Source organism: Rhopalosiphum maidis, chromosome 3, assembly GCF_003676215.2.
Source record: "Rhopalosiphum maidis isolate BTI-1 chromosome 3, ASM367621v3, whole genome shotgun sequence".
NCBI classification, from domain to species: domain Eukaryota; kingdom Metazoa; phylum Arthropoda; class Insecta; order Hemiptera; family Aphididae; genus Rhopalosiphum; species Rhopalosiphum maidis.
In genome coordinates, this window is record NC_040879.1 from 53,707,583 (window position 1) to 53,727,199 (window position 19,617).

A 19,617-nucleotide genomic window follows, 5' to 3' on the forward strand; every position below is an offset into this window, starting at 1 on the left:
AAAATTTGACGTATTTCTTTATTCAACAAAAAAAAATTTAAATGTCTAATACGTGTATAGGTAGGTACAATCACACAAATAAACAAATCATCCGTTAAATTACGAATAGAAAATTAATTAATTTACCGTGTACCAACTAAATACATTTAGTGATGTCACTCTTAACCATAAATCATAATTGTTATAATTAATTGTAAAACAAACTAATTCATACCTATACGTCCTACCTACGTCCTACAACTATACTAGACGGTAACTGCAATATTTCAACACGTTATATCATTATAAGTAAGTATACTTACTGAATACAATTAAAATAATTGTAATCGTATTATATAAGTAATCAAAAGTTATTCTTAATTATTTTTTTCCATAATATTTTTTGAAGAGTAGTGGAATGTGAATGAGATCTTGAAAAATTATCATAAAAAATGTGCGTTTATTAAAATTATAAATGATAAAAGGCGATTAAGTGCAACTTAGCTACATCCTACATAAAATTGTAAAAACGGTAAAAATCCTAAATACTTTTTAAATAGTTTCACATGCATATAGTTGCATCGTTCTTACTCAAATCTATGCAAAATATAATTTTAAATAAGATTTTTCAAAAATGGACTAAATATGCTACTTTTTTGGATATTTTTCATTTTTATGATTAGATAATCAATGCATCTGTAGAACAATAAATTCTAAAACCCGAGTTTTCAGCTAATATTTTTCCCAAAAATTAGTATATAACAACGAATTCTTTAATTCTGTAAGTAGTGACATTTTTTAAATCTTTTTAAATTATGTATCATATGTATATTAATACTTAACCTAGTCATATCTAATAACTTAATTCCTGAAGATAGAATCTATACTGCGCAAATTATAACTTTAAAATTTCTACGTTAACATATTAAATATTTTTTCTTGTAAAGTGGATTCTCGTTATGTCGAATCTCAAGAGTAATAGGAAAAAGTTCGAGATATTGAGTTTTATTAAAATTCTTAAAATATTGAAAAAATTGATAAATAATTCGTTAAAATTATTTATCTCGAACTTTTTCATGTTATAGTTTCATGCATAGTTTGAATACTTAAAGTACTATTACTACATATACATATCAATAAACCAAAATAATGATTAAATACATTTTTTTTTTAAATCTGTAGACATTAAAGTTTGTTTAATATTACTTTTGTTTTTGTAAGAATTTAAAAATTAATTGTAAAGACATTTAATAATTTATGTTTATTTTTCATTTCACTATATATGAATAATATATATATATATATATATATATATTTGTATATGAATGATTACAAACGCGTGAAATCACTATCATTATACTGAATGTACTGCTTATTTTTTTTCTTACCGTAATAAAAATATTATGTTTGTATTCGATATAACGAAAAACGATTGATTTTATTTCAAGTTATCGAGAGCAAAACGCTATTTAATTGTAGTTAATAATTAACTTTTAAAGTAATTTTTCAAGGGGAATTTAATGTAATTCGATACAACGAAAAATTTGAAATAGCGACGCTCAACATAATAAGAATATACTGTATAATTTTTTATAAATATTAAGAATTTAAAATACACTAGAACTGGGTGAAGATATTTTTTTTTTTATTAGTTCAGTATCTATTCACTATTTTAGGTTTTAAATGAGTTTTTGCTGTTTCAATTGTACATTTAAGAGAAAAGTAATTTTGTTACATAATATTCACTATTTATATCTCATACTCATTACAGTATTTCATATTAACGAAATGACGAAGAGTTATTATTCATGAATACCTATATGCATTGCAATAGAAATATACATTTTCGGTTGTGTGTGACACTAGGAGACACTGTTCAATACTGCTATAGTGCTATAGTGATATTTTTAAGTGTAAGTAATAATTAGGTATTTATACTGTATGAAACCTCAATTTTTGCTGTCCTTGCAAGCTGCACAAATTAAATCATTGGGCATTGACAAAATAAAGAGGCTAATTAAATTTATTTAAAATAATATTAGGTTATTAATAGTATTTTTTTTCAAATATTAGGTAAGTATGCTATTTTCTATTGAAAATATATATTAATTGTATTTTCTATAGGATGTATTAATATCTACTGAGGGAATGCTAAACTCTTACATGATACAGTTTTAATTCCTTTATAAGCTTTTATAATAACGTTTGAAAGAAATCAATTTTTATAAGACTACAGTATAACTTGGTTAAGGAAAGGATTCCTGTTCCTTTATGAATAATTTTACAGTATCTAAATGTTTGAGCACTTATGAAAGTGATTTTTTTTTATCAATTAAAAGATAAGCTTAGTTTATAGATTTAGAATAATAAACTATTAATAAATTTAAAATTTTTCTTTACGGAAGATAGTTTTTAATTATTTTTTACTTGAGTTCGTTCTTGTTTATGGTGAATATCAACTAATTATCGTGTGTTGTTTTATTAATAAATAATAATTTGGACGGAGAAGAAAAGTGTTGACATTCAAGTGTATATTTTAGTGGTAGTCAATTGTATAGACAGTGCATATTATTAAAGTATAGTAAGTATTTATATTTGTATATAGCATATAACAAATGATATACGTATTACTTTTATCAGAATATCAGTTTTGTAATTATGATATATTATTACATATTCAAAAATCAAATCAGTTAAACGAACAAAAAAATAATAATTAAGTTAAAAAAAAATTTGAAAAACAATGGTGATAGCATACTTTTGATAATTTTAGATTATTAAAAAATATTTCAACATGAACCAAGATAAATTTAAAAACTTAAAATATTTATCACAGAAAGCCAAAAACATGAAAAAATAAAATTCATCGATTATCGTTGAAATACAGCCCATAAAAAGTTTAATGCGTGATTACAGTTAGAATTATTATTTATAGAAACTCAGCTATGAAAATTCAAATTATTATATTTACTACATTTTATTAAAAATTGTTCAAATAAATATAAATTAAAATCTCTTAAAAATTAAATATTTATTAAGAATTATATTTTTTTCCACAAAAGGCAGATTGTTTTGAGACATTTAAAACTTTTGTCGTAAAGTAAAAATGTCAATATAAGAAATTTCTTCAAACTATATTTTTGAATAAAAAACATTATTTATATAGGAGCCTAAATTTTTGGACATCCATCGTATCCATAGTATTGATAATTATAAACTTGCTTAAATTGATAACATATCGTACAAACTTATTAACTTGCCACATCGTTATAGACATACTCGTATAACTTCAATGTAACTGCTACATAAAATTAAAATTACGCTTGTTATATTATAGCAGTACTATAAAACATTGTTCAACTTGACAATTTATAATAAAATAATAATATTATTTATAATATTTTTATTAGGCAGCCTTTCTCTAATTTTAATAATTCTCACTGTCTATATTAACGTGATTAACAATACCTATTATAGTTTATACATTATCTATTTGTTACACTCTTCTTAATTTTAAGATTATAACAAGAACGAATCTATGAATTATTTTTCTCATGTTTATAATGGGACTAAAATATGGGTAGATACGGGCCATTGTAGTTTTAATATTAGTATTTGGTAGACTATAGTTTAAGTAAAAATGTTGAAACTTGTAAGTTCCATATAAAATTAATTTTGATTTTGAAGTGCATGTTAATTTTTCTGCTTATGCGTTATCTGTACATTTTATTTTTTTAAGATTCAAAAAAAAATTTAATGGAATTCCTACGATAAAGGATTTTGAAAACATTTACTTTTGTCCTAGGTATCCAAATATCCAATGAATTGTTTTGGATCGTTTAGAGAGGTAATATGCATTATTTTAATTGCTTTATAGAAACTAAATAAACACTTATTTCTATTATTTTCAATAAATTTCAATTTATCTGAATGTATAACATTATAATAACGTAATAAAAATAATTGATTTCAAAACTGTATCCTATGAATTTAATGAGAGAAATTAGAATAATATAATATATCTAACAATAACTCGATAAAGTGTACTAATTCTTTATCATTGCATACGACGTACTTATGTAGATATTAATATACATTTTTTTTAAATAAATCAGTTCAGATAAATTCACTTTTCCTTATTCACTTGCACCCAAGTTTAATTTTTTTAGTCCTTTTATTTCCATACTTCTACATAAATTAGCACCTCAATTTATTAAAAATTGATAAAGTATCTGTTTTGGTAAATACTTGATTTCTTAATTATTTGCGATATTCTAAATTGTTTGAATACAAAATAATTTATAAAAAGCGAACATTAAAATATACCAATTATTTATCCAATAATTATTATAATACCCAGCTAAAAAGTATATAGTAGGAACACAAAACTATTCAGATGAAAACGTTTATTTTACAATATAAAAATAATATAATAAATTAAAATAAATAAATAAATAAATAAATAAATAATACAATAAGTATATATGAATGCGTAATATCAGTATTTTGAATAATAATTTTCATATTAATATTATTCTTGTGATATATAAATTAAATCAATACATAGATTGACATTTAACTATTGTTGTTAAAACCAAAAATATTGAGCAATTTCTTAGGCCAGGTTTTATCCCGTAAATGTCATGCATGTTATATTTACGTATAGGTATGTGTCATGCATGATCACCATACAAACGACAAACTAACTTTTTTATAACATTAAGTTAAGTGCAATATATTAGTTTAAATTAAGTAAACAAACAAAAGTCTTTTACACTAACACTATAAGTTTCAAATTAATTATTAAATATAATCTAACTGACCAGACTAATGAGTTGTCAAATTATAATCCTAATTTTATTTTGTTAAGGACGATTACGATCCTAATTAAATAAAAGTATATTTAATAAATAAGGAGTGTGCATATAAGTTAATGATAATATTATGGCCTAGTTTAGGAATTACAGGAAAATTACTTTCCATAGAATAAGAATGTTTTCTCGTAACGTCTTTTGATCTATATAGTAAGACGATAGAGATTATTTATAGAAATGCCGATTCCCGCAATCAGCTCATCCCTCTGAAAATTAGCCCCGGACGAATGCATATTCAATTATTCATTGTACTACACTCGTCACTCTTTAGTCTTTTTAGATTACAGATAATGTAATAGTTAGAAAAATAACGATAGGTATTTAAAAAAAAATGTCCTAATGTTTTCTAGTTTTGGTTAGGGTGAAGAGAAATTGGAAAGTGAGGCTAATTATTGAGCCGGTATTTGAGCTCCATAGGCCAAGTCCTGTGATCCAATCTGGGGTTGTGTCGTCCTCGACACACGTCTAATATAACGGCTGATACCATCTCCGTGTGCTCCAGATACAGCACCATTAGATTGTTCCATCACAGAAGGCTCGGTGGCTACAATGCTCCTACCCCAGATGCTACCTCCGAAACCGTGATGGTCGTCGAAATCTCCGTGCTCTGGTGGCTCATAATGATGTTGGTGGTGAGCATTCTCGTAGTATACAACTTTGTCGTGGTGGTGGTGCTTGCTCCACTTGATATCGTACCAGATCTTGAAAGTGTTGGATATAGCGTAGATCATTGCCACGATCAAGAACTTGCTCATCAATATCGATTGGATTGTCATAATGATCATCTTGATCTTTTGCTTGAACAGATAGATACCGAACAAAACCTTCAACACGAATTTCTTGATTTCCTTTTGGATCTTCTTTTTCTTATGATGTCCTCTACCTAAAATAACAAAACGTAGAAATTAAGCGTATATTTTTTTATTTAGTCTAGAAATGGCTTTGAAAATCATTAATTAAATCGATCTATTAGTAAATTTAATATTTATGTGCGGTCATAGGTGTATGTAAATGATGGCATAACATCGTAGAAGAAACAAACTGGGATAGTTATAATGCTCAGAAAATGAAAACATGAGAGACTAACAAGACAATCTTGATGGAAGGATAAGGTTGTCGATCGAAAAAAACGGTTGCTTTCGTCCGGTGCAGCGGATACGTGACCTAGTTTAATTAATTTATTGTCGGCTGATTTCAATCTATCTTTATTTACAACCGGTTCCTAAGTCGTACACATGTTGATTTAAACCTAGTTGGCCTACATACAATCGAGTATAATAAAAACATTCGTATAAATGATCACTTGCTTATGGAAATTATACCCTTGGCAATGGCATTAACCTTGCACATCAATTACCTTCGTGCCCACGTGTCCAATTATCTATCTATGCATATTAATCCAAACGATATGTCTCCAACGGGGTGAATACAAATACATAGCTACAAAAATATTATAATCACAATGTTATTAATTAATTGCTAATGGGTAAATAAACCAAAGTGTACTGGTTTTCTATTTTAACATTATTTAAGTATTGAAAAAAACATTTTTTAAATCTTTTATAATTTGAATAAATGACTTAAATATTCATCATCTACATTATATGATTATGAACAATTTAAATAGTTACCAAGGTACTCGTAAGTAAATTTATTAATTATTAAATTTCAAATTCCTAGTAATTTTAAAAATTGTTGATTAAACAAATAACTTGTTATGGATTAAAATACACTACATATGCATATTGTGTTTAATAATTATATCGATTTAAATTGTAATGTTAAAATCGGTAAAACTCGATTTTAAAAGAAAAAAATTCATTATTTTATAAATGTAAAAAAATCTGATATACCTATAAAGATTTTCAAGTTTATCTTCAATAATATATATGTTCAATGGTATTTCAATATCAATTTTGCTTTCACTGTATTATCAGACACGTTTTTAAGCTTTATCGGACAGAAAAGGTAAAACACACAAAAAATGGTATCATTTAAAAAGGACGAAATCGACAATCTTTTTTAGTGTACATATTTGTACATAAACTGGTTTATTTTAGAGATACTTGATATTTATAGTAAACGATTTAATCTGAACGCTATAACTGATTGCTGGTATATTGCAGTTGATCCGGTTGACACAATTTAATACAGTATGGATACCTAATCCGACAGAAATTCTTACAAACTTTTACTACTAGAGAGATTATGTAAAAGAGACATTCTGTGTTTTGTACTTTATTTAAAAAAATGTTAACTTCTCTGGGCCTGTGTTACTGTCCACGATTTCTCTTGTTATTTATTTTAATACTAAAATATACTTAAATTTAATACTTATAAACTTCAAAAATATTACAAAACAATGTCTCCTTAAAATGTTTACACTGTCTTGTTGATAATCTCTTTTTTTTTTAAATCCTCAAGCTATTCGTGTATGGTTTGTTAATAATTGTCTGTGACGGTTGTATATCACATAAATACATTCGTTTCGATCTCGTTACATTTTTTTTTTTGTCTGATATAAATAGATGAGTAGGTACTTGGGTTATAAATTATCAGTAAAAAGTAAAATTTACGTGATCGTTTTCAATATTAAAATATACATAATATGTTGTACTGATCAATATCAAATGATAACGGTTCATTAATATTACAATAATATTAGATTAATAGATTTTTTTTCGTTACCTACACGTATAGTAATGCACGAGTTCTATATGAAAGTAGATGGGAAAAATATTAAACGAAAGGTTAAAATCGAAATATAATAATTCACTTTTATGTTTTACGCTCTAAATAATTTCGTGTAATTATAAGTGTTAACGCATTTGAAAAATAAAATTACTTTAACACATCTTGATAGTAGTTTATAATAATTATAAACTTATAAATAATGGTTTCATTGAGTAAAAAAATTCAACATTAAACCCTTACAATTTTATGTACACGTGTTATCAGCATAAAATAAAAACAAGTTACAACAGTTAAAAACAATATTTTACTGCGTATGTTAATTTTATGTTCATTACATAGGTGCCAATTACATGAGATGCGATAACGTTTTATAATACGTAGTTGTTATTTCATTTCATTTCGCGTGTTCCTATGCATATAAAATATTATTATAATTATCCCATTACTCGTTGATGCATTAACTGTTAGTCCACATAACTAATTTTATAGCAATATTAAATCGTTAATTCCCGTTAAAGCCATTAACGGTTTTTGAAATGTTTGGGATCGCACAAGTTCGCTATACGACCGGTTGTTTTAAAAACGAGTTTTACGCAGATCTATATATTATTATTATTATTATTTAAATATATTTTGATGCTGTGTTATAGAATAGCTTTAAACGGTAAATTAAAAATACAGCCACGAGCCATTATACCAGTATGGACACTTCTTCCGTTATAATTTAATAAAATACTGCCCGTATACTTTCTTCTGGGTATTTTTTGTTTTTAAGTATTTTGTGTACCTATACGTATGTATAATATTATTGGGAGGTACGCGTTATAACATAAATATGCGAGTATCCGGTTCGTGTATCGCGGCCGGTAGATCAAAAATATATTAACAACACTGATAGAATTTTGTCATTACGAATTCACTTGGTTGTGTAATTAAATTCAAATAGGTACGAGAACTCTCCGACACGCACTTCAGTCCACTGTAGTTTCCGACTGCGCTGTTTTAAGTTTACAGTCATCAGTTTAGAATGACGGTGAAACATATACATAAATTATCATATATTTTTTCGGATCGGAAGAACTGGTTTAACACCTTGTACTTAATCTTTCTCCGGACGTTTGCGTGTTATTTGTCCTCATCCGTAACACTTTTAGAAACTGGTTTAGTGGTGAATTCCAAAAAAATATGACCACCCACAAAAAATTAACAATATTATATTACGGACGTTGTCTATGTGATAGTGTAACGCGGTCCCAACGGCCAATAAAGCCGATTCGATACATGGCGGATACTAAAAATAATCCGAAACGCATCAGAGTCGACTCATAGGCGCTATGAAATAATTCACACTAGTTGTAAACAATTACGTGTAACTACACGATTATTAACAATTATTAATTATTATTCTCCGGAAGATAGGCATTTAGTTAATCTAGGTAACGGCCGTACGTATTCAAAATAAATTAACTTTAGCCAGTGGTTAAAAAGAAATACTATTCACGAGCCTTTGATGGCGGTAAACAACTGCAGTAAGATATCCTATTGTTATGATAGAATCTCTACGAGAAATCGTAAGAACGCAAGAGGTGTTAGGTGAAAGTCCTATACCGTATCATCTTCACGGTAGCGTGGCGTGGTATAAATATAATACATGTGTAGGTATCTGTGTTTCCGTGGCCTTATGGACCATTATCACACGTGTGATTATTAAAACATAAGCTAAACATATATTTTTCTCAAGAGTGTACAGAACGTGAACGTTTTCACTTTACAAATATATAAAAAAATAATACATTTTAATAAAGCCCATTGAGCAAATATCGAACAAACAGAAATTGGAAAACTCAATCCTAGATCGGTAATTGTGTTTAGACGAGTTTCGTGAGTGACAAGACACAAACTAATTTAAAAATATTATCTTACTATGGACGTATTGTTCGATCGTACTCCGATCAATGTCACTCCCACGTGTATCAATATACTCATTTCTACAACTGTATACGCTCGTTGATATGTACACATGTGTGATATTATGTGAATTTTACAACTGATACGTACGATACCTACCTAGTGTATTATTTTATTCATTTGTATTATTCGATTCTAAGTAGTTTGTTAAGAGCAGCGATGAATGAAAGAAAATAAAAACCAATAAAAAGTAGGTGATGACTGATGAGTTAAAAATTGTATATAATAAGTTTTCTTTTATTCTCTGCAGAGAAACAATGATCAAGGTTAAAATTGTAATTCTCAATTTCTAACTGTACCTACGTATCGGTCGACAATTACTTTTGATAATTTATATTTGAATATCATTTGTTAATCATATTCATAAATCATATTTCTAGGCTTTGAATAGAATTGTTATTTACAATAAGTGCCTATATGTATATAAATGTAATGCCATAATTATATGTTTTTGAATAATTAATTTTTGTTTTAACAGTTGCAGGTTATATAATTAATACAATTTTATTCCTAAAAGTTTCATTAAAGCATACCTACATACTTGCATTTACACTTAACCGGATCACGATTGTTCAATTCACCTAATTTCATTAATTTGATTCAAAAAGTAAATATTTCATGCTACGAAATTATTGCTCTACAATTTATTTTAGCTACGTGCAAACGACAATTTGTAAATATAATGTCTAATAATAAAATTCTATTTCAACTGGCGCCACAGGCCGAATGAACAATTGTATTTACCATGTACACATACGGCGATAAATAAATAACGTTTTTATTATTATCGCTTAATCAATAGTAACTTTTAATAGTGGTAATAGTAGAATAGTGTTATGAATATACATATTGTGTTTATTGTAAAAGTCATAAATCATGTAGTAGAAAAAGTTCTTTGGTGTTAATTTATGTACGTCATTATCGGCGTTAAACGATCAATGTCATCAATGTTTAAAGATTTAGATAATATTATATTGATTGTTAAAATAATATATTGTAATATTTATTAAATTATTATGTTATAACTAAAATTAACCCTTTAAATTGTATAGTTTTTATTAGTTTATCGTGTTAAAAAAAAAGATATATATCTATATAATATATACAATGCGAGTTTTACAGACGAAATAAAACAACATTTTTAAATATTTTTTATTGTTATATATTTTAAAATTTTTACTTTTATGAATGACTAGTTACATTTTTAATTTAATATTCTGAAGTATAATATTATAAATATTATTCAATATAAAAATTAAAATTCGGACAAGTAGTTTTTAAGTTTAGAGTATTTGAACTTATGGTGAACAGAGTGGAGTGGTGCGGGAATAACCTGCAAAATGTTGGCCCACTACTCCGCTCACCCAAACTTTAAATATTTATAACTAATTAACCACTTTTAACTTATCCTAACCTCGTCTAACGATAAAAAATATTAAAAATATGGTTTCTTCGAAAATATATTGTTTTATTTTGACTGGAAATTATGTAAACAAAAATATTGTCTAAAACGTTAATAGATTTTTAAATAATGAGTGGTTAACAATAAAATGATTACTCTGTATATATGAAATATATGCATTTTGTATTAGCGTTGATAATAACTAAACATTTCGTAATACTATTTGTGAACAATTATCCGCGAATAGATTCGAATCGAGCACCTGCCGTAACGATTGACTGTATGCGTGTATTCGGATGAATAAATAAGAGAAAAAAAGGTATTAATTGACGTCGGTTTGACGTCTGATTATAATGTAAGATTCATGTCCAGTTTGTGCCTAAAACAATCCTTTTACAAACTGGCCACCGAATTGAACGTAGGTTAGATAATTAATAATATAATTTACATAGGCGTGTACCTGCATCGTGTGATGGTGACGCCAGTCGGAAAGTTAACTTGAACTGCAGTTAAATATATCGTATCATAAAAATTGGAGTAGTACAGTATAGATTTTCCAGTATGAACCAACCTACACACACGCACACTACCTAGGTAGGTATACGAAAACGAATGAAACCGAGTATCCGGCATATAATCGGGGGCCCCTGTTGGACAAATATCGCGAAAAAACTGAGAAATCGGCGGCGATCAACAATGTTTACACGATGTTATAATTGGCTTTACGAGCCGAGAGAATATAAATAACGTATGCTATTGTAACGCATATAGAAGTAAACGTTTGAGGATTTAGCTCTCCGAAAACTCTCGAAGCCCCCCGAAAAAAAAAAACAAAAACCGTTACTCAACTTCATCAGTAATGTTGTTAAAAACTATAATATATAACCGCATATTTTCCCGTATAGAATGCATAAAACAACAACTCACCTTCGTCGAGGTCTTTCGGTGCGTTGACGGGCGATCCTCCGGCGGACGGGGCCGATACTTCGTCTTCGTCACCGCCACCGCCGCCATCGCCGCCATGGAAGTAACTGGAAATGCCGTAAGTGATGAACTCGCCGATCTGTTGGACCAGATCGCCGACGCCGGCCACGTCCTCGGGCGCGGTTTCCGGGTCGCTGTGGGCCAGACCGACGGCTGTGTCGCGCATCGACACCATGGCGCGGCTCATGCGCGATTCCAGGCACCCGATGGCCGCCTGCGGCTTCTTGTAGCACGCGATCACTTCGGTCCAGGACAGGTCGCCGTCGGCGGCGTCATTATTTTGCTGCTGTTCGATGGACGACGGCGTGGGCGCCGTCTGTTCCGCTGCGAGGGCCGCGGTTGCTGCGGCGAACGCCAACACCAACGCTGTTGCGTACTTGACCATCGTATGGTGGACGGCGGTAAACGGTGTGTGTGTGTGTGTGTGTGTGTGTATGTGTGAGGAACTGCGATGCGTGTGCCGGCCGCTGTCCCCGACGACGATGAGCAGTGCAATGAATGTATGTGAATGGATGTCCGGTGACTTTATAGAAGCACCGCCGCCGCCGCCGCCGCCGCCGTCGGGCAACCCGGTCCGGACGTGACCAGTTTCTCAGAAGTAGCGCACGCGGGAGAGAATCGCGCGCGCGCGCGTACAACGCGGCATTAGATTGGGTATCAGAAAACGCGCAATAGCCACTGCCGCCGCCGCCCGCGGTAAACCTACCCAACACGTTCCGGGAGGCTTCGTTTTCCGTTTACCGATTTTGTTTCTACGATGTTTACGCGCGCGTGTATAATAATATCGTGTGGCAGTAGGTCTCTACGCGGACAGTCAAGGATGCGGCACAGTGTTCTCGCCACATCGGTGAAGGAAAACGTCAATTTTTTTAACAATAATTTATATCATACGCGTCATACGTATGTATATAATTGATATCTCTAAATTACAGTAATATTAAAAGATTATGCCGATAAATCAAGATGACGGGCAGCTCTACGGCTATTGTAAAAACTTAGGGGCGTACTTCTTATAGAAACTTCTTCTTTTGAACACGGGTCAAAAGTGAATCTCATGTATTATATCCGCGCGATGTCCCCAAAATATTCTTACACGGTTATGCGTCGATGATAGACCTACGCGTGCCCAATTGCGTATTTAGGCAGGGATCTACACCCCCCCTCCCCCGCCCAAAAACTCACGATAACCACAGGTACGATAAAGTTTGGATTACTTTGGAGTCCGCAAAACTACTCTTGTCGTGCGACGTAAATATTTATCGTTACACCGATAATAATATCAAATCCCGAAAAGGAAACAGTACAAATTATCAAGGGGGTTGCGTATTATTAAAATTTGATTTTTTTTTTTTTATATTCATATTAAAGATTTTTAAGGTATTAGGTATATTTACTTTTTCACATAATATTTGATGATTAGAGGCCCCAAAGACAATCTTAAGTTTTGTGGACCGGAGTTGCCTTGGGCTTCTCTTGAACACCCCACCCACCCTTGATCCGAGCATGAAAACATTAAAACAAAAAAAAATATTAATTTTTTTCTATCAAATAAAGACATGTCAAATTAATTTTTTTAGGTATGCAATGCTATTGTTTTTCAAATAATTGTATAAGTTAACCAATTATTTCCATTAATATATATTTTTAACTATAGCTTCTATAGCATCAGGATTTATTAATTTTATGTCTATGTTTGGGCCACCAAGTCTCACGCCACGCCACTGCACGTGCTCTTGTTTAAATACATTTTTAATCACATAGATACTAAGTTATTATTAAGTTATAAGAACTAACTAAAGAAGCACCAACACTAACAGTTAACATACTATGTAAATGTGTCCTGTGGCGGGGGGAGAGAGCATATATTTGATATGCATTGTAAAATTATATGTATACAAATAAAGACAATTGGGGGTGCACGTTTTGCACTCTCCTTGAAATACACCTGATACGCAGAAGTTATTAGATACCTATCACTGCAGTATCATAGACTGCAGTATTCATAAATAAATTTATTTTTCGTGAATTCAATTTTTTTGGGGAGGAGAGGTTAAGATGCTCCCTCCAAATACCCCCTTCAGGACGGCACTGAGATATACAGTACCTACTTTTATTGTATAATATATTATATAACAGATTATAAGGCACAAATATTTTTTGGAAAAAAAACCTTTCGTATTTTATAGTTCGTTAATATATCATCAGTACCTAGTGTTCAAAACCAAATAATGTAAATTGGCATGATGTTTATTCTTCACAAATACAAGAGGTTCTTTTGTATCTTTGTTTGTTTTTATAAATGATTTTTGAAATACGAATGGTTTTTTCATGACCCTCTATCTAATATAGGCACCTATCTATATTAATCAATAATTATGTATGCGCGCAAGTATTATAATAATAGTATAATACTATCTACGTGTAAGTAATTTTTCTAAAACTAAATTGTTGTCAATCGCAACAGTGGCTATATAATTATTATTAATAACATAAATGTTAATAATATTATATTAGTCAGTTTTTATCGCAATCACTTAAAGTTTAGTTTCAGTGAGGTCAAGACCAAAATATGAAGATTTCAATAATTTATATAATCAAAAAACAATTACAAAGCTCTATATTTTTTTGGGATTTAGAATAATTGGTAATTATAAAAATATTTTTTTAATTTATTTATTCATTTCATTTGTTACAACATATTATTTCATATTTTTACAATAAAATGCATTTTACAATTTACAAATATACATCAGCATTATTTTATGTACTTAATATTGAATAAGTTTATTTATCCATTGATTGAAATAAAATAAAACTATTAATATATTACTTAAAATAATATAGTTACACATAATATTACATTAAACAGATACCTAAGGGAGGTATACTTATAAAAATACGTGTATAAAATATACACATTTAGACTAATAATAGCAAGTACTTCGGTTTTATATATAAATGATATGCATATAAACAAAATAAATAGGTACCTACTTTAAAGGGTGTTATTAATATTTTGGTAGTTAATATAATGATTGTGTGAATTTTAATCATTATATAAATAACGGCTAAAATTCGATGGGGCTAGGTAAATTGAGTCCGAACTACCGTTTTTGTAGTAAACTGAATCCCGGATTTGAAAAGGTATAAGGTAAACTGAGTCCCTGGTTATAATATGTTTAGTTTCCAAAACAGCACATTTTCATTCTCACTTTTACAGGCTTAGTACTATCTGTTATGTTAACATAACTGGCGAGGTTAAAAGTGTATTAGTCGGACTCGGTTTACCTAGCACTAGCACGTTAAAGTTTTCCAGACTCAATTTACCTAGCCCCAATATCCACCCAATTATTTGGGACTCAGTTTACCATTCCCAAATTCGATGATTTAAAATATATACTTTATACATACCTAAATTCCTTAATATATGCCTTAATCAATAATATTGTCAGTTTTTGTCCAGTATTATCACTGCTTAAAATGTTCAAATTATTATGGAAGTTTTTAAATATTATAATCATATTAAATAGCAACTAACAGCAGTCAGTAATATTAATAGCTATTATGATAAAAGTAGTAAATCTATTATTATTATATAATTACATTTTGACAGATTTTGAAATAATTTAGTATAGCATGATGTAGCTAATTCAGAACGAATAGCGTGTGTACAATTATATAAATTTAACTTCTTGAAATGCTTTACTATTGGAGAGATTATTTTACAATAGTTTAAATTAGGTACCTAATTTTATCATTTTTTTTTTTTGACGTTATAATTACCCGATTAAAGAGATTTAATTTTATTCACGATAAAAGGGAAAGTTTACTATTTATTACTTTAATTATATGAACATTGAAATATTAGCCATTGATTAATCTGAATTTGTTAAATTAAAATAAATATGAAATACCTACTTATCTATACTGGCTGTACCTAATGAGTAGTATGTACCTACTTAGTACTTCTAAATTATAATTAATTGCAATGTTTATTTTTTACAGCAGCCAGAAGGTACCTAGTATAATCGTTTAGTAATTAATCTATTAATAAGCATGTGCATACTAATTAATTTCCATAACTGAAAAGGAAAACAATAATAATACACTAATTGAGTCCGAAATTAGGAAACAAAAAACCATACGAATTAAGTTCGCACTTTGGAGAAGTAAAATATATCAATTGAGTCCATAGAGTTTTTTGATTTTGTTTGAGTTTATTATGCATTTCCATTGATTTTTTAAGTTGAAACAAAAAATACTTAAAACACTGTATTAGTTCGTAATCCGAATCTTTCTAGAAGAATTATATTTTATTTAAAGAGATAAAATAAAGCCGTTGTACAAACAAAACAAATACCAACAAGATTTATATAAAAATTAAAAATTAAATTATTGAAGTTTTTATTGGTATAGGTAAAACATTACGTTAATTTATTTATTATTTTAAGCAACTTTATATTATGAAAATATAGACTACATACATATTATAAAATGTGTATAATAAATACTACCAGTTTAACATAAAAAAAAATTACCATAACAATAATATTTTTTACGAACAATCTCAAGTTTGTTAAAATGGAGATGAAAATGTTTTTTCCGTGTTTAATAGGATTTAGTAATAAGTATTAAGATGAAGACTAATATAAACATCACATTTTTTACGGTGCTCATTATTAGTATGTACTTAAAAGCATTTGAGATTTCAAAGATCCTCTTGATCTTTAAAAACTTTTAGAAATACATACAATATCAAAGTATTCCAGTCAATCTATCTTCGTTTCTTCACTTCGTCATCGCGATTTATAAATTAAAATAATAAATCATCCGTTAACGTCTAAATACCTAATGGAAAACACTTAATATATTTCTTCTCTTAATTAAAAATACATAAATACTTTAATATACTCACAATGATAATAAATAATAATATTGATATTTTACAAAAAAAAATTGTTTATTTTAAAAAACAAAAATATACCTACTTCAATTTTCTAAAAATATTACAATTTCCGACAATATTTTTTCTCAATAATGATACAATTTGAATTAAATAATACAATATTCATATATAAAGGTAGTATCTATACTCTATAGCGTAACAATAAAATATTAACTAAATCCTATTATACATACCTAATTTTTAAGCAATATCTTATATAGATTTTGTGAATATCTTATACTTAAGCTTTTACTATAGAAATAACAAAAAAATACAATATTTTTTCATTACATTTACATAAAAAACTTAAATTTAGCTTACTTTTTATTAATAAAATTAAAAAATGTGGATTTATAATCTCATATTAATGTATACTTGTTTGTATGTGAACTTGCGTTTATAGACATTTTTTACTTTTAAATATTCTTGTACTGCAATATTCTTAAAACAAAGTTAGTATAAAATTTGTAATTAGTTTTAAAAATCTAATTATACAAGTATGTTTTAGAAGATCAGAAAATAAGGTTACAACATTAATATTCTAATCTCGAAAAACGCATAAGTATATTTTAACATTTTTAACCAAATTCACAGGATAATATGTTACAAATGTAATTTAATATTTTTCAACATAATCGCCGTCATTTTAGTAATCGGAGGATCAGATTTGATATATATCCATATCCTACTAATCTCCCACCAATCATTTCAGCCACTTCTTCACTGGCTGTTTGATCTCGTCGTTTCCCACCTAGAAACTCTTTTAATTTGGCAAAGAGATAAAAATCCTAGTGCTAGATCAGGTGAATAAAGAGAATGATATATGATTTCCTAACCAAATGAAGAAAGCTAGCACTAAAAATTTCGCGTTATTATAATAATTTACCAAAATATACTAAATAGTTTTGTTAGCTATTATTATAGATATAAAGACAAAATAAAATTTACCATAGGTTTAAATATTATAACTTATATATTATTTCATTACGATTATTAAAGTAGATAAACCACATAATTTTAAATTAGTATTTCAAAACCGTATATACTATTATATTAAGATAGTATTATAATAATATGGTACATATTATTAAAATGCTAGGTTCTGGGTAAAGCGACAAATGTATAATTTTACAATGTTTTTTTTATTTTTTGTTACCACTTTTTGGAGCAGTAAGAATGCAACAATCTTCATCTATGAAGATGTGGTTTCTGATTTAAAATTGGATTTCTTAAGGTTAATATTAAATTTTCTATTACTTAAAAATGAACAGGAGCGTTTTGAATTTGTTCGCAAAACCAATTGTAGTGTATGAGCAAAGTTTTATGTTATAAAGTAATTTAAATTTTAAATAAAGCCACGTGTCTACATATTTTTCAACTAATCCAATAAATTAGCATTGACATCTTAGGCTATTAGCTTAAAATCTTATTTACAATTCGTACAGAATGTAAGCTTCACTTAAATTGAGTAAAATAATTATTGATTCAATTTTTATGGTCAATTGAAATTCACACATAAAAGAACGATTTCACTTTAAAACGATTTTTGTAATTTTATTGTGAATCAAAAAGTGTTTATCGTAAAAACTTGAAAAATGTCACTATTATTTAAATTATCTTTTTCTACACAGTGAAATATTCAAAATATTTTAAATATTTCCAATTTTGTGAATACATTAGTGTGACTTGTACAACTTTTCTATAATTTATTATCGTGCACATACCATAATATATACAATACAAACAAAAGTGCTTTTAAAAAAAGTGATAATATTCAGATTTCTTAAAACCATCAACCTTATAGACACTTCATTTACACAATTGAATTCATTCATTCAATTTTAGAATCAAAATAAAAGCACCCAACCATCCAAACTTTAATTAACATTGAGATTGTAAGTCATTAAAAACTAAAACCAACTCACAGCAGTGATATAATTTGAGTTTGACGTTAAATAAATAAGATAGGAACTGCATTCATCATCGTTTACTTTACTTGTCTATGTGTCATAACTTAACTGTCGAAAACACATTTCATTTATTATTGATTTTTACCTGCTTATTTATAGGCATAAATATGTCAGATAAAAGATAAAACTAATATTTGTTTATTTTTAAATCGACAATCCATTTATGTATTGTATTTCCCAATATAAATATTATTTTAATCATAACTGATTATTATTTTTTACACCAAAGTTGAGCTCAAAGTAGTCCAATATAGGTATTTGATTTAGAAACGTATAATTAATTCTAGTAATTAATACCTAATTAATTTTACTTGTGTGATTTAAAAAACAATTGTGAACCTTTTAAATAGAATTGATTTTTTCTTTAAAAATGTTATAATACTCTTATACTCAATATTAAAAACTTATCAAGTTAATTACTAATAATAGCTTTCTATTCTAATAGAAACTTTCAAGTAAATCTAATGTTTACTTATACTTACAGTTGGCCTCCTACGACCTCGACATTTTAAGGAAATAAGAATTCTTATATATATATTTATATATATATATATTACTTATACATGACACTTGATGACCGATATTATTACTATCAATGTCACTGTCGTCACATAACACTAACATATCATTACATGCTTCTTACATTCATAATTAATTATAATGATTTTTTATAAACATTCAACTAAACGCATACATGATTATACATTTTATTGTTTCATAATTCATTAATTAATATTTTCCATTTATTATAATATTTATTCTCAATATCTGTAGAATAACTGCGGATAGGATAGAATGACC

General features: G+C 28.1%; 1 protein-coding gene across 1 annotated transcript; it reads right to left on the minus strand.

The window, feature by feature from the left end:
* Window positions 1-4,377: 4,377 nt before the first annotated feature.
* On the minus strand, window positions 4,378-12,409 carry LOC113556692. Its single transcript, XM_026961790.2, has 2 exons — window positions 11,845-12,409; window positions 4,378-5,736 (listed from the first exon to the last, which is right to left on the minus strand). The coding sequence occupies exons 1-2, from the start codon at window positions 12,284-12,286 to the stop codon at window positions 5,243-5,245; spliced, it is 936 nt and encodes a 311-aa protein (XP_026817591.1). The 5' UTR covers window positions 12,287-12,409; the 3' UTR covers window positions 4,378-5,242.
* Between the last annotated feature and the right edge of the window lie 7,208 nt (window positions 12,410-19,617).